At 45.7% G+C, this 24,536-nt stretch overlaps 1 protein-coding gene across 6 annotated transcripts in view; it reads right to left on the minus strand.

Moving 5' to 3' along the window:
* Nucleotides 1–24,536, minus strand: part of ZNF219 (zinc finger protein 219) — a 584,109-nt gene that overhangs the window by 38,752 nt on the left and 520,821 nt on the right. For all 6 annotated transcript variants that reach the window (XM_069633700.1, XM_069633701.1, XM_069633705.1 and 3 more), the window contains exon 4: nucleotides 8,408–8,542. In XM_069633700.1, coding sequence (XP_069489801.1) covers nucleotides 8,408–8,542 — 135 coding nt within the window. The remainder of the gene's footprint in view (nucleotides 1–8,407; nucleotides 8,543–24,536) is intronic.

Consider the following 24,536-nt stretch of genomic DNA (forward strand, 5'->3'; position numbering starts at 1 on the left):
CTCGAAGTTGCTGGATGTTTGGCTACAGGGAACAAATATCCACATACATACTGAACCTTAATCAAGCAGAGCAATACGTCCTCTTGTCAATTGTGTGCGTGTGCCCATTAGGGAGCCTAGTAAAAGGATCCCTTTGTTTCACAGGATATCTGTTTCAGCAGGATGTTTTTTTTGCAAACATTGAAACCCCAACAAAACAAAATGCGAAGCCTTAGAAATTAAATGCATTTAAACTGACAAAATAATGAAGTACATTAAGCTCTATTTTTAACACTTTTCTCAATTAAAAAAACAAGACTTTTTTAATTCAGTGAAGCGGCACGATCAAATTCATATAAAGGCTTTGTTAAAATAGGTGTTTTATGCCTGCGGCTATAGAAACATGAAGGATATTACTGAAGTCAGATTTTTTCTTGCGATTCTTAAAATATAGGTCTCATTAATGGCATTGGTCCAAACAAGAAATAAAGGAAAGACCCATTTCAGTCAAATATGATCATAATTCCAAAGGGGATGGGTAACTCGGTTAATTACATCCGCTCATGACATGGTACAACACACTAGGCCATTCAAAGCAAAGAGGATTCTAAGGGTGAGTAAGTGAAAGGATGCTGCTTGTTTGGGGTTTGTTGAGTATTTAAAATTAAACGCATAAGAAGAAGGAGGTTTTGAGAAAGCTGCGTCTGAATAGAGTCTGCCCGCTAAGAGAACTGACTGAGCTACCACCTCGATGTAGCGGATGGATATTCTATTTAAGAAGGCCTTTCCTCAGAGAGATGAATGCAGAAAGGATTCCCAAGGCAGAATCAGATTGCCTGAATAGGATTTGGGATCGAGGGCCAGACTGAAAGGAAAAGATTGTTTGACGGTGTCGACTCCAGCTACCCTACCTGTCCTGGGCCTTTAAAGATGAGTACGAAGTGAATCCAGTAAAGCCAAAGTATTTAGATAACTGTCTCAAGAATGATTTAAATCCCAGATAGGAATTGATCATATTTTGTGGGGACATGGTTTATACTCTATGACACTAAAATGGGGACCAGGCCTGTAAATAAAACTTTATGGAAACATTTATTTAGAATGCCATATAATCTATAACTGCAAGGGCATATTAGTCTGACTGTAACCACTTAAACAATTCCCAGAGTTCACAGGATCAAATTATATCAGTTTGTAAGCAGGGATTGAAAGACTTCTTGAAATGTACTTCTCGTGTGTGAAGTCCTGAATAGTTTTCTACTCAAAGTACAATACGAAGATTAATTCCCAAGAAAATGTCAATTTTAATAACCAATGTAATTTTTCCAAACAATGCTCACAAACTGAAGTCTGCATTAAGTGCACTCCTATTGCCAATTAAAGTAATTTACTGATACTTTTTTATTTTATTTTACATTTCTAAAGCGCTCACACAGCCCGCAGGCATCGAGGCGCTGTTACATGAATTGTTTGTTTTTCTTAGTTGCGTAATTGTGTTTTTTTTTTGTTGTTTTGTTGCCGTTACATATTTATAACGCGCTTAAACACCCAGAGGTTTCTAAGTGCGGACCCGGGGATCGAACTTGTTGTTGCTTCGTGTCGTCTAGCTTCCAAGAGGCGCACGCTGCCCCTGAGCTATCCTCCCGGACCTTGTCAGTTTAAATGTTTTAATCTAATGATTACGTGATCCTTTAATACATCAAGATTATTTTGTTCTTCAAAATAAAAAATCCTACCATTAACCCAAGTTTTTAGAATAAAAATAACCAAGTTAATCCTACAAAATCGAAATTAGAAAAACAGCATTCTGTAAACACTATTATTATGCTCAAAGAAACGTGCAAAGAGTATAAACCTGCAATCTACAAAGCTCTAAAAATGTTTTTCATGAGACAATACTTCAGGCTCATAATATTTTTAGGAAACTATTCCAAACGGTCACTGCAATCCTAAACCCGAAGGATATGGCTCAGCAGAGTCCTACATCAGGGAAACAATGTACCGGGTTAAAGGATTACTTCATAAATGAGATTATAGATATTACGAGGAATATCTCAATGCAGAAATTAACTATAAGCAGTAAATTCCTACCTTTATCTGAACAAAGATTATCAACTATGTGATGAAGGTGAGGTTTGCAATAGTGGCATTCCATCCAGTCACCATGGAGGAGACAACAAATGTTAAAAAATGTAAAGCCTATGGCACGGCCAGAGGACATGACTTACCCCTTTATATTTATTAGTAAATCCTTAGAAGAGGGGTTTATTAATGAACAATCAGCCATTGTTAAAAAAAACGTTACCTTAGATCCTCAAATGTTCAGCAATTCTAGATTGGTCGCTAGACTCTGTTGATTGGCTAAAATGTTAGAGCAGATAGCGACATCCAAGTTCCAAGAGCGACATCATAGTTCCAAGATTTAATGGAAACCAACCACATATCAAGTCCCCTGCAATCAGGCTTTCACCCCAGGCATGGAACCGAGACTGCTGTGCTGTCAGTCTTGTATGCGATTGGAACGAGCAGATCAGGGTGGTTTTGCCTGGCTAGTCGATTTGTCCACCGCTTTCGATTCAGTGCATCACCACATTCTCATCCACTTTCTTGTGCATTATTCTAAGGTTTTGAAGCCAGTGTCTGTATGGTTCCAATCTTTCCTATCCAAGATGACCCAAAGGGGTGAAACTAACCTCTGATCTGTTCCCTGAAAACTGCGTACTTTGTGGAGTGCCACAAGGCTCTCCTTTATCCCCGCTTTTATTTAACATCTACTGCTTTATGATTTTTTGGAAGAGTTTAGCATTGGTTACCATGCATACATGTACGGCACCCCGATCTACCTGAAACTAGCCTCCAGCAACATGGGGATCGATGTGCTGGAATATCTTAACCATGTGAATTCTTGGATGCTTGAAAATGTGTTGCAGATCAACCCCAATAAAATAGGTTATTTTATTGGGCCCTAAAATAAATTCCAGAATCCAGATTATCTTCTGGAAGCCCCTACTCTGTTTGACATACCTATAAAGTATGCCCTAAAGTTAAAAATCGTGGTTTTTATTGGCAGCATAACCTGCGCCTAGACTCGAGATTAACCAAGAGGTCAAAGCAGCTTTCTTCAAACTGCAGCTCTTATCCAGAGACGCTCCATTCATAAATCCAGAGTTCATGACTAGTATAGTCAGTGCCTTGATATATTTGAAAATTTACTATTGCAATGCGTTATACATAGGTCTTCCAGCTTACCAGATTAAACAGCCTGCAGTTGGATTGATTTTTCAAATATCACGCCACAATTCCATCTCTGCCCTGCACAATTCCCTACCCTGGTTTTCTGTGGACAGATTTAATTGTATACCCGATGTTCAAATGTTTACACAAGCTGGCACCCTCATATCTAAAGAAGAAAATCCAAAGATATTTTCCTTCGAGCTCTCTTTGCTCTAAAGAAAAAGGGTTGCTGGTAAACCCGACCGCAAATTCTTTCCGCAGAGGGAACTAGCTCTTTTGTAGCAGTTACCAAATTATGGAAAGCCTTGCCCCAATATATCTGGAATTTGGACAACTGTGCTCAATTCTGCCAGGAAATAAAACATGTTTTTTTTTTGTTAGGATGCAACCTGATGTGCAGTATATATATTTTTCTATCTACCTCGGCCAGCAGTGATTTTGGTGCCTTGATTTAGTTTGGTGTGTATGTGGTGAGTTATAAATGTACAATTGGTCCAAGCTTTTTGTATCTATGTTCAAGCTAGAAACCCATGGTGCCCAAACATTTTAGAGTTGAATGGGCCCTACAATGAGAAAGTCCTGTGTGAATCCAGTATTTTTCTATGCTGCAAACATTTTTTGGTGGATGGTCTTGGAAAATAAGGATATCGTCATCAGGTTTATTCTAATAGTGGTATTAGGGTTTCTAAATTCAATCGTTTTCTTTTGCCTAGAAAAGCGATTCAGATACGCGTGTGTTGGTGTGCATTCTGAATGTAAACATTAATGCTCTGCTTCGTTTCTGAAGACAACCTAATTTTGATTATGTGAAAATATTTTGAGCGATTTGCCTAGCGTTGAAATTTAGGGGACCACCTTTCATTTTGTGAATATTGTAAATAAAAACAGAACGCCCAGGTTAAAAACTGGTCATTTCTTGTCACACATTTTGCGTTGTCATGGTGAGAGGTTTACGAGCAGGGACATTTCTCTGTAAAAGAATCAAATGTTAGAAATGTAGATATAATACATAGATCCCCCCTCCCCCATTAAATGAGGGAGTTCATTCGGTGAGGATTGTTGTCACTGCTAAATCCTATTAGCATCCCAATTGTTGAAGAACAAAACCTGAGAGGAAGTACCAGGGTATTCATCAATGATGGTGCCATAGTCTGGGCCAGAGTAAAGAGTATTGTTAGCATGGAGAATTGTCCAGGTAGGTCATTTCCTAAATGCTGGGGAGGAAAGTAAATGAATGGGCCTACCAGAACTTGCCCTACCCACCCTTTTGATGGCCTGATTGTCTAGGTGTCCTTGTTAACTGCTGTGGTCCATGCGGAAAAGATTACACATGCTCATCTTCAGAAGATTTCCACATCAGCCTATGAACTGCCAGATGTGATCAGTAACAGTGGGGCTTTGCAAATGAGGCACCTCAGACTTGGACCCCACAATCATCTTATTCAATGTGGAGAGGTTGTCTCTGAAGACAGAGTAGGCTTTTTTGTTCATTCCCCTCCTACCCTCAACTTGCCTTCTGCCTGCTACACACCCGGAGAGCATAGCAGATGACAAGTCTATGAATGGCAAGAAGTAGGTTCCAATTAGGATGTATCCGCACACTGATAGAAGTGTCAAAAGACATTTTCCTTTTTTCGAGGTCTTCATTTGAAAATCACAAATTCTCTTTTCCCGTTGCATTTTAGCCAGAGTCATTGGCACCTAGGTACTCTTGAGGGGGAGGCGTGGTCATGAGAGTTGTATTTGTATTTATTTTATTTGTATAGCGCACCAGGCCCAGGGGCAACCGGGTGCATCACTTAGTTACAACATGATAGGGCATACAGATCAATAACAGAGGTTACAGGTATAGAAATAACAGTGAGACAGAGCAAATTAGATTTACAAAGGATACGGATATGTTTAAAGTTACACAATGAACCCAAGGCTAGATGTCTTGGGCAGACAGCCAGGCTTTGGTTAGGTGTTTGAATCCAAGGAAGGAGGGCTCTGCTCTAAGATCATTTGGGAGCGTGTTCCATAATTTAGCTGTCATAATAGGGAAGCTGGTTCCACCTGATCTTGAAGGTTGAAACGTGGAACGACAAGGCAGTTAGTTTGAGCCATTCTACGAGGTCTGGTGGAGTTGCAGAGGGCAAATCTGTTGGCCAGGTAGCAGGGTGCTTGGTTGTGAAAGCATTTGTGGGTAAGAGCAAGAGTTTTCAGAGAGATCCGATGCGGGACTGAGAGCCAGTGAATGTTGCGTCTGGTGTCAGAGATGTGTTGGCACCTGGAGATGTTGAGGGCTCTCTAATAGCATTATTTTGGACAATTTGCATCTTATTTAGGTTGCTGCGGTTAGTGCCCAGGTAGAGTGCATTACAGTAATCAATCTTGGACAATACAAGAGTCCTGGCCAAGGTAACACGATTGGCTGAAGAGAGACAAGGGCGGCTAGCTGTGATAAGCTTGCAGGTATATGCAGCTGCGGAAGATACGGAGTTGGTTTGTCTGACCAATGATAGAGTAGAGTCGATATAGATCCCTAAGGTTTTGGTGTCCTTGGCAGTTAGGATAGTGTTACCATCAATGGTGAAGGAGTTGAACGCAGGGTCAAGATTATTAAGTTTTAGTGGTGAGCCAAGGATGAGAAGCTCTGTCTTTTCATCATTTAGACAAGTGCGTGTTGCGCCATCAAGGCTTGGATGACCTAGTAGATGGCATTGATGGCGAGGGAGTCCGCTATGTAGTCGCCTGAGATTGGGATTAGTATCTGGGTGTCGTCAGCATAGTTGGTGTAGGTGACACCCAGATAGTCCAAGATATCGAATAGGGGTTTTGTGAACACATTATACAACGTGGGTGAGACACAAGATCCTTGTGGCACACCACAGGAAACAGGTGAAGGCAAGGCGGCTGCTAGTGGAGAGAACAAGCGCATTGATCTATTGTCTAAGAAGGAGCTAATCCAGGTTGTGGCTTTATCGGAAAAAGGTGAAGCTGATTTAAGGTGATGGCGTAGTATTTGGTGATTGACAAGATCAAGGGCCGCAGAGAGGTCCAGGAGTAGTATAAGAGCAAGTTTTCCCTGGTCTTTTAAATCTTCGATCTGTGTTTTAAGATCTAAAAGGGCAGTTTCAGTGCTGTGACGCGGCCGAAACCCAGATTGCCGAGTCCCAAAAGTTTGTTGGATTCAAGGTAATCTTGAATTTGTAGGTATGCGGCTCGGTCAAGGATTTTTAGTAAAAACAGGACCGTGGTGATGGGTCTGTAGTTTGTATGTATGCTCACGTCCAGTGTTTTTTTCAGGAGAGGGATAACCCACACATGCTTTAGGTTGTCAGGTACAATCCCAGAGCTAAAAGATGAATTGATGAGCGAGGTGATGAATGGAGCTAGGTCATGAGCTGCTTCCTTGATAATGGGCGCCGGGCAGAGATCACCTAGGTTTAAGGCCGATGATGATCTTTTCCACTTCAGTGATGGAAAGTGGAGAAAAACTGAACTGAGTCCGAGAATCTGGGATGGAATTGTTTAAAATAGGGAGAGGATTAGGTTGTAGGTTGGATTGTAGGCTAGTTTGTTTATTGTTAATTTTGATTTGGAGAGAAGCAATCTTGCTAAGGAGAGCCTCTTGGATTTTGGTGCACCAAGTACTATCTTTTGTGCACCTATCTGGTGCCGCGACAGGAGTTTCAAGTTCTTTTAGGATTCTGAACAATTCTTTGTTGTTGGATTTAGCTTGCTCGATGCGTTTGTTATAAGTGTCTTTTTTTGCCTGGAATATGGCTTCCTTATAATTAAGGGTAGCAAGGAAGAGGCAGGATTTGTTAGCTGCGGACTGATTGCTTTTCCAGTGTGATTCCGCAATTCGTTTTTCTTTGCGCAGGGTTCTAAGCTGGGGTGTGAACCAGGAATTGAGGTGGGCTCGAGGTTTAGGTTTTCTCAATTTAGATGGGGCGATGATGTCTAAAGTTTTTTGCATAGCAAGGTTAAAGGTGTCAACCAAAGCAGTGGGGTCAGAGCATGAGCGAGCCCGATCATTGAGAACTGGAGGGATGAGAGGGAGAAGTCTGTCGCAGGTAATGTCACATTTATTACATGTGGCGATAGCAGGCTCAACAGTTGGAGTGAGGCTGATAGGTTTGGACAAAATGTTAAAGGTAATTAAGTTGTGGTCAGTCCACGCACAAGGTTGGTTGGAAATGATATTGATAGGGCAGTTGAACAGCTAACCGATCAAGGATTCTACCCTTAGCGTGGGTAGGTTGGTTAATATGCTGCGTGAATCCTGCATTCGTGAGCATGTTATCGATAGTCATGGCAGCAGTGTCATTGGGGTCAGTAAGGCCAAGGTTAAAGTCCCCTAGATCGAGATTTGGGAGTTCGTTTTAGTGTTGAGGGCGATAATGTAGGAAAGGTCCTCAGCGAAGGTGGATAGCGGCCCTGGTGGCCGGTAAAGTAGATGGAAAGTGATGGTGTGGTTAGGGGTGACGGCTAGTTTGGCTGTTAGTGCTTCCATAGAGGAAATTTGATGGACGGAAGAGAGGTGGAAGTTGAGTTTTTATGGATGATAGCAATGCCACGCATGTATGGGAGCCTGCAGAGAAGTGGAGTTCAGGGTTCTGCTGCTAGACTCCTACGCAGCAATCTTGCCCAGTGGGAATTCTGTCACCAATTACACCAGCATCTCTACATGCTACCATTCTCACTGAGGGGTTTTTACAGGAACATTGCAAGAACTCGCACATCCTAAAGCACTGCTCTCATACTTGAGGTCAGAGCTTGTAAAGTACATTTATTCTGGGTGAGATCTGGGTTGGCTTGGCAAGCAAGATCTGTACAAGGGGCCGATCATTTTCATACAGACGTTTTAGACAAGAATGTTGGGTACATGTTAGGTTAATCTAGCAAACACCTCATACTGATGTAGAATCAGGCAGGCAGAGAGAAAGAACAAGGAAGAGAAACCAAGCGACATCAGGCTACAGAAAACAAACAGTAAGAAAGTGGAGAATGATAAAGAAATAGATATGGGAAGAAGCGGACAGTGAAGCAGACTGGTATGCTGAGACAACACATTGAGCAAGAGTGAGCGACCATTGAGACAGATTATACTAAATAAACAGCTCCAGACAAAGACCGAGAACGAAAATCAAGTATGATAAAATCTCAGCAGGAGACATACGCATTGACACATAGCTTGACTGCTCACCTGTATGTACTCTGAGATGAACTTTAAGGTGATGTGAAGAGCGAAATGATTTTCCGCAGTATGGGCAGTCCTTGCCAGACATACCGCGACCCGATCCAGACTGCAGATTACTTGTGCGCATGCCACCATTTTCATCTGGAGAACAAAAGATGAAAACGCATTAAAATAGATGAACCCTAAAACATCCATGTGACATTAAAAACTGCCCCAACTCCACATGTGCATCCCACGATCGAAAGCGCCTCAAAATCCCCTTTCAGCTTCAGTCACCCTCCCCCACAAAATAACCTCAGCAAAACTGACTCATAACAATGACTTCAGTCTGTTGACAACTACCACACCTTCTCAATTACCCTTCACTGACCAATCATTTTCCTAACGCACTTCATTAACCATGGAAAAAACACAACACTGTACAATGCTGGAATGCAACTTCTAGAACTACCATTTACTTCCACTGGTACCTGCGTGAAACGCAGCATCACTCATGTGGTATACAGCAGTATGGAAAACTAAATGCTTTGCAATTCATGCAATGTATCATTCCAAGGAAAGTATGCTCCAATTTTCAAGGTCCTCTTGTGATTCTAGAAATAATAGATGGTATATTATGTTGGCCGTAAACCAATCGCATCATATTCCCTACATCGCCAATAACAGAATCGTCAGTATAACCATAGAGCGTCCATTTTGTCACTAGATCCGCCATTTGCTTTCCTTGCCTTTCTGTTCAAACACTTTGCAAAATGTATTTTATTTCGTTCTACTCTAACACAAAGCAAGGCCACAAGTTACATGTTCAGAGACCGGGCCAGACAGAGATGCCAAGCAGTACAGAAATACATTGTTTTCCTCCCTCACAGGTCCTTGAAGGCGAGCAGAGAGGCATTTAATCACCAAGCCAGGTGCCAGCCGTTCTCGCTGAAACTGCAGAAACAGGCCGTTCAAGGCATGAATTATACTTTTCTAGCGGCCCCCTTTTGGGCCCGTCTTAGATCAGGCTGATCCCTAGTTCACGAACAGAAACTAGACAATAGCATGCTTTGGAATGTGTCTCTCCTACGAACAGAGTTTGCTTGCTAAACAAGTGCTTTATGTTCTCCATAACAAAGAAACATGTCTGCTCCCTGCAAATTGCAACTGTTGCTAAATCAAGTAATATAGATTAAAAAAATACCGTGTCATATTTGTCATAATTGTCAATCACCGAACCCTAGCTCAAGAAGATACATTATGGGCGTTTTTTGATGCTTCACAAACAGATTGTACGATTGTTTTTTTGTGTATATGATACTGTTGTAGAATGCTAGCTCTCTTGCGTCTCATGAGGTCTGGGTGACACACGTTGCGAGACGTGATACCCGGTAGGCCGACTAAGAATATTTGCTTTGCAAATAAACCCTAGATTTTGGGAATTGAACCTTGTGTCTGTCGTATCAGTTCGTGTATGGTGATTGTGCCTTGTTTCCATGCGCGAGGGTCTTCAGGGCCTAGCAAAAAATGGCACCCGAATAGGGACCCTCCCCCATTTGCTCCATCGTGTAAGTTGAATTTGAAGCTATCGGGCGCGGCTCGAGCCATTTATACTGCGGATGACGTTGACACTCTACGGCAGCCCTCAAGGAACATAAACGCCACGACATCTAGCACAGCGCCCCCTGATGTGGAATTCTTTTTCAAGCCAGGGGTGCCATAAGAATAGCAATGGTCTTAACAACTGGGATAAGAGCCTTCCAAATGCCCAGGTTTTACTTGAGCTTTCCTCCTGTGCCCTTCTATTCCTTATCCAGATTCTTTCTATCTCGCTTTCTCTCCATTTCTCTTTCTCTCCCTCTCTGCTTTCTTCTATTTGCTTCCTCTTGCGCTCTCCCTCCAATGTTTCTCTCCCCTCCCACTCCTCGGCTGCCACAATCACCCGCCTTTCACAGTCACCTTTCCCAACCACTCTCGCACCTTCTACATTCTCCCTTGGTCTCACTCAACCCTCTTCACGCCCTGATACCCAAGTACTACTTTCTATCACCAACCAATAGCTCACCTTGCACATGCCTTCTATAATTCTCTGCCATGCTCCGCTGCACTGTCCTTCCTCAGCCTGGTCTTAGTCTGCATTCTTCCCCATTGACCTCACCCAACAACCCACACTGCCATGATCTTTCAGCTCTCCATTATCCTCTCCCTTCTCCCATGATTGGTCCTCTGCATCAACTGGTTCCCCATACCATTTGCTGTCTTAGTTTACCCCTTGGCTGGGTTGCAAGCATCAGAGAACCAAGCCCTGCCCTTAAGCCCTGCACCCCTTTTTTGTACAGAGGCAAGTACCCTGGTAGGACTCCTGCTCCAGGTTGAGACTTGTCCCCATCCCCTCTTGATAGGGTTAGGGACCTGACCCTGTCACAAGTGACTTACTTAGTCCACAGTCCCTGTTCCTCCTAATATTTTAGTATTTAACTGTGCTTTATAGACTGAGGGGTGGGTGCATGTGCATAGAAGGAACGAGGCAGGTCGACTATACGCTAATGTGCATTGCATTTCTTTTTGCAATTGGAATGCCGCTGCGTAGCATGCTCCAGTTCTGTCCCCCTTGCAGACAATGTCCCCTTAACCAGGGAGGAAAGGGGACTATAGACTAGGAGTGCCGTACTCAAGAAGGTGATTAATTTGCACTAACCTAGATTGCTAGTCCCTGAAGACCCAGGGGTGTTTGTACCCTCAGCAATCCATTAAATTATCTCTTAACCACTGGATATGGAGAAGCAAAAATATGTCAGTAAGGTAGGCGATAGCAAAAGGTAGGTGCAGCAGGAATCAAGAGAGATCACGGTTTCTGTCATTGAAACACGAAATCTAGAAACAGTGGGGGGTCCCTGTGCTAAGAACGAACATGGGTCAAATACCCTGTTCTATGGAATTTCTTCCACTCAGTAGGGTCTACAACCAAGTTTTAGCTCACTGCACTGTTCATAGAGAACAAGTTACTTACCAACTGTAACATTCTTTCGATTGGATGTTCCTCCCACTTATTCCTCATCTTAGATATTCCTATCTTCAGCTTTGCTGCTTCTGAAAAAAGAATTCCACACCAGGAGGCGCTGTGCTCGATGTCGTGGCGTTGATGTTCCTTGAGGGCTGCCGTAGAGTGTCAACGTCATCTGCAGTATAAATGGCTCTAGCTGCACCAGATGGCTTCAGTTGTTTTTTCGATATTCTCAACTGATGAGTTGACAAGGCGTCCTCTTTTACCGTAAGCTCTCAAGGAACATTGAGTGTAAAATACGTAAATTGTACGGAGTGGTAGGTTAGGAGGGTCGACGAGTAATACCTGGGAGGAACATCCAATCGAAGGAACATTAAAGTTGGTAAGTAACTTGTTCTTTGAATGGATTGGGTCCTCCCACGTATTCCTCATCTTAGATAGACTCCCAAAGCAGTGAACATTTTGGAGGAGGGAGTACTAATTAAATTTTACTCATGGACTGTATGTAGAGCGACCTTAGCACAAAAAAAACCCTTGGGCTGAGGTGGAATCTAAACAATAGTGTTTCACAAAAGTGTGCATGGACGACCAGGTGGCCGTTGCACAAATATCTGGCACCGGAACACCCCTCTAAAGAGCCATTGAAGTTGCCATGTCCCTAGTAAAATGAGCTCTTAGCCCATCTGGAGGTTCTTTACCTGCCAGTCTGTAACACTCTCCAATTGCTAGAATTATCCATCTGCATAAGGTCTGTTTTGTTACTGGCAGGCCCAATTTGTCACGGTGTACCCAATGAAAAGTTGGTCACTTTGCTGAAATTTTGCAAATCTAGAAATGTAAAAACAGAGCCCTTTTTGGGTCCAGCCTGTGGAGGTTTCCTTTCCTCCTTACTTGCATGAGGGAGAGGACAGAAAGATGGCAATGTGATCTTCTGAGACAAGTGAAAGTCAGACTATTTTTGGTAGAAATGAAGGTTTGACTTTAAGTATAACTGTCTTTATGAAAGATGGTATGAGGAGGCTTACAAGAGAGCCTGCAACTCACTCACCCTGCGGGCGGATGTAACAGCCACTAGTAGGATGGTCTTCAAAGTGAGAAGCCTTAGCGGACAAGAATGCAAAGGCTCGAAAGCAATGCATGCAAGGAATTTTAGTACTAAATTTAGATCCCAAACAGGGACTTGAAAAGGGACTGGAGGATACACAGTGTAAGAATTGAACAATCAATGGAATTTTAAAGTAAGATACCTCTTCTGGGGAGTGCTTAAAAAATAGAAAGCGTAGCCAATTATCCTTTTATTGTACCAATCTGGAGGCCTCGATTGGCCAAATGTAATAGGAAAGTAAGTACCATAGGTGTACCACATAGAAATGGATCCACATTCTTATCTTTGCACCAGTTACTGAACTTGTCCAAACGACACCGGTACAAAGATTTTGTTGCTGGCCTTCTGGTCGAAAGCAAAATCTCCATTACGTCGCACAGGAGGTCCTAATCCTTATATCTCAGCCTCTCAGAAACCACGCCTGCAAGCCGAATGTCTTGACCTCTGGATGGAGAACCCGACCTTCCTCTTGCGATAGACGATCCTCTTAGTGGAGGAGGTATTGGAGGGCAGATTGACATGTCCAGAAGGTCCGGGTACCATGTCCCCTTGGCCCAATCTGGGGCTATAGGGATCATAGTTTTCCTGAACTTTCTCAACCTCCTGATTATGTGAGGAATCACAGGGACTGGAGGAAACGCGTATAGGAGTAGAAAATTGGAGGAAATTCTCTTGAGCAGCACAGTTCACACTTCTTGTTGACAATGGTCGTGAACAGATCCACTTGTGGGATTCCCCAAAGGGTGAAGATCCCTTGATGGAATTCCTAAGCTAATTCCCACTCGTAGGACACTGCTCAGCCTGCTCAAAGCATCCGCCGCCGCGTTCTGCTCTCCGGCTAGGTGAACTGCCGACAGAGATTCCTTCTTGTATTGCCAAGACCCAGAGCTGCATTGCCTCTCTGCACAGAGGTAGTGACCCCACGCCTCCTCTCTTGTCGAGGTAGTACTTGGCCACTGTGTTGTCCATTATTATCAGGATATTCTTTCCCCATAGAGGGCAGAAAGGCCTACAGCGCTAGTCTGATTACCTTCAGCTCCAAAATGTTGATGTGTAGTTTCGACTCCGATGGAGACCAACAACCACTTATTGTCAGATCGTTGATGTGAGATCCCCCCACCCTGTGAGTGAGCCGTTCGTCACTACTGTTATCTCTGGCCATGGTTGCCAAAATGATTCTCCCTTGAGAAGATTGTCCTTGCAAGCCCACCATAGTAGATCTTGAACCACTATGGCTGGAACTTGCCAAAGATCTGACATTCCCTGAAAATTTGGACCATTGAGTGCGGAGGGCCCTTTTAAGGGCCCTCATTCTCAATCTGGCACCAGAAAAATGCAGGATGGCATGAGGCCGAGCAACCTCAGAAAATTCGAAGGCCGGCAGATGCTGGGCATTCTGGAACTTTGTTACCATCTGCAGAATGTGATGAGCTCTCACCTCGGGAGGCGAGGCTTTGCCCGAGGAAGTATCCAGGACTGCTCCGATGAATTGGAGTCTTTAGAATGGTATCATATTTGACTTCTTGTAATTGAGGGAGAAGTCTGTAAGAAGTGGCAGGTCATGCTCAGATGTTCCTGGGCCCGTTTGGGTGAACGTGCCCTGATTAACCAATCGTCCAGTTAAGGGTAGACCTGAATCCCACCTCTCCTGAGTCTCGCTGCCACTACCGCCATCAGCTTGGTGAAAACCCACGGGGAGGAGGTCAACCCGAATGGCAGAACTCGAAACTGATAGTGAGCTGCCAATCGCGAACCTTCGGTATTTTCTGTGCTTGGGATGGATCGGCACATGAAATTAAGCACCCTGAAGGTCCAATGATACCAACCAGTCCTGCAGTTGGAGCGCCTGAAGGATCCGAGAAAGGGTTACCATCTTGAACTTGTCCTTCCTGAGGAACTTGTTCCAAGTTTCTTAAGTCCAAGATGGGTCTCAATCCTCCGGCCTTCTTTGAGATGAGGAAGTATGGGGAATACCAACCCTTGTTCCTCTCCGCTACAGCTACATGTTCTATTGCACCTTTCTTTAGCAGGGTTAAAATTTCCTGCAACAGGTGCGGATTTGGAATTTTGACACAGTTGTATCCCGGTGGATGGTCTGGAGGCCTTTTTTTTAAAAAGGAAGGCAGTAACCTTGAGCCACTGTTTCCAGTGCCCAAGCATCTGACGTAATTCCCTGCCATTTGTTCAGATGCTGAGCGATCCTGCCTCCCAAGCGGGGTCTTGTGGGTCAAGGCCTCAGAGTGGCTTAGCAGCAGCTGAGGGGACAGAGGCCGCTGCTGGGGCTGATCTAGCACCCTTTCTTTGGCCTCTTCGACTAGCCTGTCCTTTTCCTCTTCCAAATGAGGAACAAAAATGAAAAGGACGACCCCTCCAAGAAGATGAGCCTGAGTAGGAGTGTTGCTGAGGTTGTCGTATGGAGGCGCTAACTGATTTAGCTGCCGCCTTGGAGGTCTGCAGCTTCTCCAAACTCATCCGCCTAGGTGCCGTACAAACTCAAGCCGTCAAATGGCATATTAAGAAGTCTGGCCTGCATTTCCATTGCAAAGCCCGACTGTCTCAGCCACGCAAGCCTGCTTAGCACTGTGCTAGATGCCATGGACCTGCTGATGCGGTCAGCAGTGTCCAGTCCTGATTGAAGACATTCCCCCATAGCCTCTTTTCCATCTTTCACAATCGCGAGGAAGCTGTCTTGCTCCTCAACCTCAGGAACGTGTTTAGCCGCAGGACTAATACAATCCCACAGAGTGTATGTGAATCTTGCAAGGGTGCAGGTCACATTTGTTGACTTTAAAGCCATACTGCTTGAAGAAAACCTCTTTCGATACCAGGCATCAATTCTTTTATCATCCCTATCTGGGGGAATAGAAGGGTATGCAGATTGTCTAGTTGATGTAGCTGCCTGGACTAAGCTCGCAAATGTAGGATGCTTAGGTAAATAGTCAGGGTCAGAAGAAGGTCTGTATTTCCTAGCAAAATTTTTGTTCACCGCTGGTCCAGGTTCTGGGGTTTCCCCTGCAGCCATAACCTTCCTCTGAAGTGCTGCGTGAAAGGGAAGAACATGATCCTTTTGAGGACCTTGATTGAGAATGTTCGTCATGTCATCCTGTTCGTAAGTGGGTGAATTTCTGTTCCACCCCATGAACTCCACCACCCTATTCATAATATTTCTATATGCAGAGTCTGCATGATCAGCAGGATAAGGCTTGTCGAATTCCAACTCAGGTGACGTGTCTATACCACTAGCTGTTTGTAGACAGTCATAGACGTCAGACATTTTGGACTGAGGGTCAATAAATTCTTCAGGAACATCCCTTGTACCATATTTTACCCCAAAAGGGAAAATCTCTTGAGAGGATTGTTCCTCATAAATAGAGGCCATAGACTTGAAAAAGTATTTTCTTGGCACAGAGTGAAAAATATTACTCGTGGTTTGTGAAGGCATCGACCTTGGCTTCGCCAAAGGCGTCTATATTGGTGCTGGAATAAATATTGCCCTTGACAAAAGGCATTGATATTGTCAACGCTGGCTTCCATAAAGTCAAAGGAGCCTTAGATGTAAGCACCGTTGAGGAAGCTGTCGACGCTACCTTCGACACTGGCGTCGAGTAAGACTTTGACAGATGCGTCGAGGAGACCTTCGACAGACTTCAATGACGGTTTGTCACCTGATGCCATTTTGTCTGGTCTCGCATTCAGGTTTATGCACCAATAGGCATGTCTTGCTCTTATGAGGTGTCGCTGAGGTTTCTTTCGACAACACCCTCAATGATTTTTCACTGGATTTAGAGCATCTAATCTCTGACCTTCCTCTGTGATGTTTAGAATGAGCCGGGGCATGGTCTTCACGCGATTTCTTATTTTTTTTTTTTTTTTTAATAACACATTTTTATTGCATTTTCGTCCCATAATACAAATACATTCAATACACAACCATATAACCGTGCATACAAATCGTAGAGCAGTGTGAACAGGTACTGCATGGATATATACATACATAGAAACACAGATTAAATAAGATACAGATAGAATTAAAACAATTGGCACTCTTGTTTGTCTCATTCAAGTGGTGACAGGTGATATTGTATTCTGTGACCGCAGCAAGGTTGTGCTCCCAGGTCCATTAGTTTGTTCTGTGGGTGACTTACAGCGTCTGTTCCCATTTCCCCCAGATTTTGTCTGCCTTATCCGGGCAGCCTCTAGCTTGGTAGACTCGGCGTTCCATTAGAATGATAGCATCTACGTCTGATATCCATTGATCATACTTTGGAGTTGTTTCCGAGCCCCACAGTTGCGCGATGTTTCTTTTGGCTATTCCTGTGGATGTTGAGTAGCAGCTTTTCGAAGCGAGACATTCCCTTCCTCTTCAATTCCCAGGAGGAGGAGTTTGGGGTCTGTTGGGATTGGTCTGCACATGACCCTTGGGAGTCGTTCACTACATTTATGCCAGAAGTTTTGTATTTGTGTACATTGCCACAGGATGTGGTAGAAGGTTCCTTCCTCTTGTTTGCAGCGTAGGCATTTGGGTTCAGTCATTTTACTCCCAGTTGTACAATGCTACTCGGGGGTAATATATTCTGTGAAGTATTTTCAGCTGGAGAGTCCGATTCTTGCAGAGATTGCAGTGTCCCTAGGATACATCAGAGTCGAGATCCATTCTTCGGGTAATATTGGGCCCACATCTCTTTCCCATTTTGTTTTCAGGATCAACAGTTCTTTCGTGGCAAACAAGGAGATCGCATTATACATGGTAGATGTGACCTTGTTCTTCACATTGTCGATAACTGTTTCTTTCTATGGGCGTACACTCCGGCATGTCCGACAGCTGGGCCCTTTGTTCGGTAAGTGCATGTTGTAGTTGTCCATAGTGGTAATTTTCGGTGGCTGGAAGATCGTATGTTGTCGAGATCTCGGCAAACTGAATTATCTGATTGTTTACATATATTTGCTGGATGGTTTGTATACCGGCTGCCACCCAGTTTGGCCATTTCGGGAGGTTACTGAGACCTGTAAGGTGGGTATTATTCCAGATGGGCTGGACTGGGGCGATTTTGTTGTCCCAACCTATGCATTTATGTACTTCCTTCCATACTTGGGCTGTATGCGCTACTATCGTGCATTCGGGAGGGCGCTTCACCGGTTGTAGAGGCTTTCAATCGGGGACACCTGTCTTGCAGCTATTTCGGCCCTTATATGGGGGATTAATGGGTTACCATGTAACATGTCGTTTACCGTCGCCATTTGGGTCGCCCAGTAGTAGATTTGGATGTTCGGGAGCCCTATTCCCCCCTCCCAGACTGAACGTTGGAGGGTTTTGAGGGCTATCCTCGGGTGTTTCCCACCCCACAGGAGTTTACGTGTTGATCTATTTTACGGAATTCTGCAGTGAGGATGTGGAGAGGGGCGTTTGAGGATGTATAAGAACCGGGGTAGGGCCAGCATCTTGAAGAGCGCTGCCCTGCCTAACAATGTCAGCTGCAACGCTCCCCAGTGGGCTGCATCTTGCACATACCTTTTAATTAATGGATGTAAGTTTTGAGTCACATAGCTATCTAGCCTATTTGTGATTAGGATGCCTAGATAAACTGTGTGGTTTCAATTTGGTATGGGGCTCCGAGTGTCGGTATGCAGTCCACTCCTTTCACCGGAAAGAGCACGGATTTGGCCCAGTTCACTCTGAGGCCGCTGAAGGTTCCATAGTCATCAGTATTTGAGTGACTATAGGGCAGGAGATTGCCGGATCGCCCAGATATACTTGGAGGCCATCTGTGTAAAGGGATATCTTGTTCTCCCAATCTGTGTTCCATCGGAAGCCAGTCCACGTGGCCGTTCCCCGCAGAATGACTGCTAGTGGTTCTATTATTAATAGAACAACATTGCCGAGAGCGGGCACCCTTGCCTGGTGCCTTCTCCCAGTTGAATATTGCACGAGGGCCACCCGTTAACCCTTACCTCTGCTAGTGGATTGTTGTAAAGGAGTTGCACCCATTTTATAAATGGTTCCCCAAATTGCATCTTTTGCATTATTGCCCATAAAGCCTCCCAATAAACTGAATCAAAGGCTTTTTCAAAGTATATGGCTAATAGTGCCAGTGATTGTTGTAAGGCGGGTGCCCTCTCCAGCGCCAGGTGCAACCTGCGAATGTTCATTCTTGTTGACCTTTGAAGCATGAAGCCACATTGATCCGGATGGATCAATGCTGTGAGACCGTTTGTATTCTATTAGCTAGTAGTTTGGCTAATATTTTAGCTTCACTGTTGATTAGGGATATGGGCCTGTAGGAGCTGCATTCATCTGGGGGTTTGCCCTTTTTGGGATTACTATAATGGTGTCCGTGCGAAGGCCTGGCGGGAGATTGCCCTTTATTAGGGAGTGCTCAAACATGTTGAGCAGATGGGTGGATATGACTAGATGATTCCATTTTTTCCAAATGTCGAGTGGGAAGCCATTGGGACCTGGGATCTTGCCTGTTTGGAGTTGGGTGATGGCTGGTGATATTTCATCCACAGTTATTTTGTTATCCAAGATATTGGCTTGCTCCGTGGTGAGTGTTGGGAGATCGATACTGTCCAGTATGGTGCTCGCTGCTACGTCAGCGGGAGGTTTATAGAGATCTTCGTAGAAGTCAGCAAAGCGTTCTGCTATCTCTGCATCGGAGGAGACTAGTTCTGTATTCAATGTCCTAATGCACTTCACCTGCCGTTGCCCTTTGTCGCGTTTTTCCAACCATGCAAGCATTTTGCCAGGTTTTTCCCCTGTTTCATACAGGCGTGCCCTCATGGCGTTATGTGCCTTTTTGGCACAGTCTAGTGATAGGTTATGCAGTTTTTTCTGCGCCAATGTAAGGGCTCTGTTTGTCTCAGGGGTGTCACTGGCCATGTGTTCCGATTCTCTGGACACAACCTCTTTTTCGGCTTCGATGATCCGTTCGTGCTGTGCCTTTTTTTTTTGCCGACATCCACGAGATGATTTCGCCACGTAGAACTGGCTTGTATGCCTCCCATAGTATATTAGGGTCGTCAACTGAGCCTGCGTTTAGTTCGAAGTAGTTGGAGGTGGCGGTCTCTATCTTCTCTTGAAGGTCTGGGATCCCCAGGTAGTAGGAGTTCAGCCTCCATATGGGAGGAGGACGTGGCCTCTCCGTTTCAGATTCAAGTAATAGTGGGGAGTGATCGGAAATTCCCTGTGGGAGGAAGGATGCACAGCAAGCTTTATGAATATTCTTATGTGGTAGGAAGAAGTGGTCTATTCTGGACATTGAGACGTGTACTCCAGAGTGGAAGGAATATTCATGATCATCACCGTGTAGGTCTCGCCACGCATCACGCAGCCCCGTGCAGACACTAAGGCGGCCAGTTTGGTGGTGGTGGCAGGGTTTCTGGCTCTCAAGTGCGTGCTGTCCAAGGCGTTGTTCATGATTTTGTTGAAGGCCCCTCCTATTACCCATGTGTATGCAGAGTTTGCCATCAGGATGGGGATAATATCGGTTAGCAGAGTGTTAAGGAGGGCTGGCGGGGAGTATACTGCCATGAGCGCCAGGGTCTGGTTCCATAGAGGAGGTCGCTATGTACAAATTCAGGCAACACTATCTTGGTTTATATGCATAGTCTCCAATGGAAGTCTTATGAATCAGTATAAGCACCTCCCTCGCTCCCATGGAGAAACCTGCATGTACCGCTGTGCGGTAGCTGGATCTTTGGAAGAATTTGCAAGCATTTCCCGCAAGATGCGTTTCAGTTAGGAAAACTATGTCCGGGGAGTGCCCTTTTATGTGCTGCAGTACCAGTCTTCTTTTGATACTGGATCCTAGCCCATTCACGTTCCATGCCATGAGCGTTAGTCGCCTTTTGGCTGAAGCAGTATCAGGTGCCATCAGTTGTTTGGAATTTAGATTCACGTGTGTTTCATAGGGTGTATTTGCAACGCTATTGCAGCGTTTGCCCTGTTCATTGAGCTCATAGTGCCACTGTATGCTAGACATAGAATAAAAGTGTTATCCCCAACTCCCCCCTCCCCATACTCCACCCCAACTGAAGAATCTGTCGACCCAACGTAAACTTCTCAACAGTTGAAAACTTTGTCTCACATATGCCCGCCCGGCGTTAGCCGGGTTCTGGAGTTCGAATATGGCTTAGGGCCGGGGCAGTATAACACCACTTTATGGTGCTCTGGGTGCTCTTCCTTGTTTGGGGGACGGCTGTTCGGTTGATCGCCAGCCGTGATGTACGTTGCACCTAAATATGCAATGTGAAGTGTGGGCTCTCTTGCGTTTCATTTGCAGTGATTTGGTCATCCTGAGTAATGTTGTTACTTATTATGTGTCTCCTTGCTGCGGATTCCCCATTTGTTGTTGCAGCTGCGCGTTCAGGTCCTGTGGTCGCTCAGGGTGTGGTCTGTTGCGTTCCCCTCTCTTCTTCCCCTCAGAGCTCCAATCGCCATCTATATGCATTTCGGCCCAGCTCCACGCTTCCTTAGGATCTGTGAAATGCACCGTTGTGTTCTTGTGGAATATTTTGAGCTGGGCAGGGAAGATTAGCCCATATTTGACTCCCATCGATTGCAGGCGTTTCTTGAGCGGGTCAAATGATTGGCGTGCTTTCTGAATTTCCCTGGTAAAGTCAGGGAAGAAGGCGATTTTTGATCCATTATACATGACTATACCTTTTGATCTTGCCAGCTGTAGTATCGTGTCTGTCCCTATAGTTTAGGAATCTTGCGATGACTGTGCGCTGCGGTGCACCTGGTATGACTTTGCCGGTTGGGATGCGGTGGGCCCGCTCAATGGAGAAGAGCTTGGAGAAGGACTGTGCGTCATATGTGTCTACAAGCCCTTCCTCGAGGAATAGTTCCATGCAGGCCCCTTCTGCCTTCTTGGGGAGGCCAAGTATGCAAATGTTGTTTCGCCTAGGCCTGCCTTCACTGTCATCCACTCTCAATTCCAGCAGCTTAATACATGCCAGCATGCCGGACATATGGCGGTTTACCCCTCGTAGATTGTCTTCGGTTTCAGAGATCCGTGCTTCCGCTTCCCCCGTGCGTGAAGTTAGCTTTTGCAGGTCGTGTCTTAGTAGGGACATGTCCACGCCAATACTGTCCATCTTTTTCTCCATTGAAGTTCTAGAGCTGGCAATGGCACTCATTATGTCTCTGAGGGAGATATCTTCCTCCATGCAGTCTGTTTCGGATGGTGGCTGCCGCTCTGGGGAGCAGGTCAACGGTGTGGTAGCATATTGCTCAATTCTGCTTTGTGTGGAGGTTTTCCTGGGCTTATCTTTCCCCATTTCCGGTTATTTGGTGGTGTGGTTTTGGAGGTTTGTGCCCTGTTTGGAGGGAGAAGACTGTGACAGAGTGGATAGACAGATGTTTCTGGGGGGGGCTAGGGGTGCTTACACTAAGCTTTGGTGCGGTATGAACGATGGTCACGTGGATCTGTGTCAGTTATGTCTGTAATGTTCTGTTTACGCCTTATGACTAGGATCACCACAGGATGCAAGGATTCGATTGGGGTTGGGTTAGGTATGAACTTGCGTGTGGGAGTAGACCTGGCATAGATTCACGCTTTCGTGCGTTTTGTTTATTATGGTCACCTTGTCTGGTCTATAAGTACTGAGCAGTTCCTCTTTTCCCCTCTCCCCTCGACAGCAGACTGGCGCCAGTGGTGGTTGGTTACTTGTGATGGCGGGTTTATTGGGGCATAAGACTCACTTATAGAGTCGTGGCATTGTGCACACGACAGACGTGGGGTTCCACTACAGAGGCATGGCAACTTCGGTTGCTGTGATACATTTACATTCTCGGTGGCAAAGTCCTGCGCTTGTATGCGTGGTCTCTACTTTTGGCGCGCTGCAATTGAATTGGGTGGCTAATGAGGCTCATCCGGCAGTATTGTGGGCCACATTAATTGGTCCTTTTTCCATGTTTATATATATGTTTGTAAAGCGGAGATGCACCAGGTGGTCACGCGCACCTCTCTTTGACCTGTGCCACCAGTACGGGGGATTGGGGAGGGCACAACCCCTCACCAGTCATCCCCGGTGCTTTACTTTGTTGGTTTTGTGCTCCGGGTTTCACAGTGATCGTATATAATCATTAGTGTGACCCCAGGGGTTGCAATGTTTCGTGTGGGGGGGGAATAGGCTGAGGTTTTGCCCACACCGGTCCACCTCCTCACTCCCCGTTTCGCCCTCTCCTTACCGCTGTTTCTTTTTCTTTGATTGTTCCGTGCGGGCAATTAGGTGTGCAGGCACCGCTCTGCGGGTCTAGCAGGTGCTCTACGCCGAGCGCCCGCGATTCCATTACGGGTCCTGGTGACTCAGCAGCGTTGTAGCCCCGTCTCCGGGGCGGGCTATGGCAGATCGGCACCTCGTGTACCGTTAGGGTAGCAATGCTAGCTGGGCTGTCTGTATCCTCTGAGAATCAGGATTCTGATTTTATATTCGGAACGCCCGCCTCTTGGGCTCCTCTGCTCCTTATTCCGGCTGCACAACGGAGGGGGAGATAGCCCGCTTCCAGACGTTCGCGTGGGCAGGAGGCAGCTGCTGAGCCACGCTGACACACGGAGAGGGAGCAGGCAGCAGCGGCGACCGTGATCTCCCAGCAAACCCGCTCTCCGCAGTCCAGTGTCTACACCCAGGACTCTCCGCTCGCCGATGTGGATCTTCCTCTCAGGGTGGATCCTACGCAGACGTGCGGCGCCCTCAGCTCAGCCGCCGTGTGCAGCGGCCTTTTTGTTAGTCTTACGCGGTATGGGGCCCGCTTCTTTCAGGCTTCGTAGCCGGGATTTTTTGCACCGATTTCGGTCCGGAGTCAGGCAGGTCAGTGCAGCAGTCCTTGCGTCGCTGAAGCAGTTTTGGCCCTATCAGGTTGATGATTATAACAGGATATCTACAGGATCTGGCTGGCGGCACAGGAGCGATGCAAGATCACGCCTGCATCGTTCGCCTGCTGGCCATGCCCCGCCTTCACGCAATTTTTTAAAGGGGGTCTGGGCCGAGTCCTCAAAGATTCTCATCGTTGAGGCTCTAAAAGCCTCTCATTTTCTAGGGGAATCATGTTTTGATGGACAGGTGATAACCCCTGTATCAGAGGACGAAGAAGAGTGAAATCGGTGACGCCTCTCCTTCGAAGAAGACAAAGATTTTCTTGACCAACTTCTCGACCTAGATTTCTTCGATTTACGTCAGGACTTTTCCCTGTACTCCACAGAGTCCTTATTTTTCTTCAAAACCTTCGCAGGATTCCTCCCGCACCGCCAATTTACCTCTTTGTTCCTTGAGTGATTCGTCATACTCGAAGATCCAGACCGAGGCACCAGAGTCAAATTCGATGGGGGTAAATTGTAGACATTTTCTTCCCCCAATTCTGGCATTTTTAAAGCCAGTTTTAAGGGTAGAAGGGTTCGATGAAGAAGACATCCCGAAAGACTGAAGTGCCGTTTTCGTACACACGAAGCAAGAGCTTTCGGAAAAACAGAACTTAAGCCAACGGGGGCGGCTCAAACCGTTTATACTGCGGATGACATCGACACTCTATGGCAGCCCTCGAGGGACTTCTATGCCACGACATCGAGCACAGCGCCCCTGATGTGGAAAAAATATCTGAAGCAGCAAAGCTGAAGATACGAATATCTAAGACGAGGAATACCTGGGAGGACACAATCCATTCAAAATAACCATTTCAATATCAGTCTTTGTCCCACCAACAAGGGCAGTCCAGCACTGAAATGCTGGGCAACTCTACACTAGTCATAGGCTTATAATAAAGGGGGGGGTACTTTTGTTTGTGTGGGAGATGGAGGTGGGAACCTGCTGGAGAACCTCTGGCACTTGGAGTTCGTCGCCGTCGCGAACTGGTCGATCTGGGGTTTGCCCCATCGTTGGAAGAGTCGATCCACTTGATCCTGGCGCAGTTTCCACTCGTGGCACGAGCGTAGCTCCCTGCTGAGTGAGTCGGTGATGGTGTTTTTTATTCCTGCCAGGTGGAAGGGAACCAGAAACATCCCCTGGGCGACGGCCCAGTGCCACAGATCCTGGGCCTCCTTGGATAGGGC

This window comes from Ambystoma mexicanum, chromosome 13 (assembly GCF_040938575.1).
Source record: "Ambystoma mexicanum isolate Mex_15411 chromosome 13, UKY_AmexF1_1, whole genome shotgun sequence".
NCBI lineage: Eukaryota > Metazoa > Chordata > Amphibia > Caudata > Ambystomatidae > Ambystoma > Ambystoma mexicanum.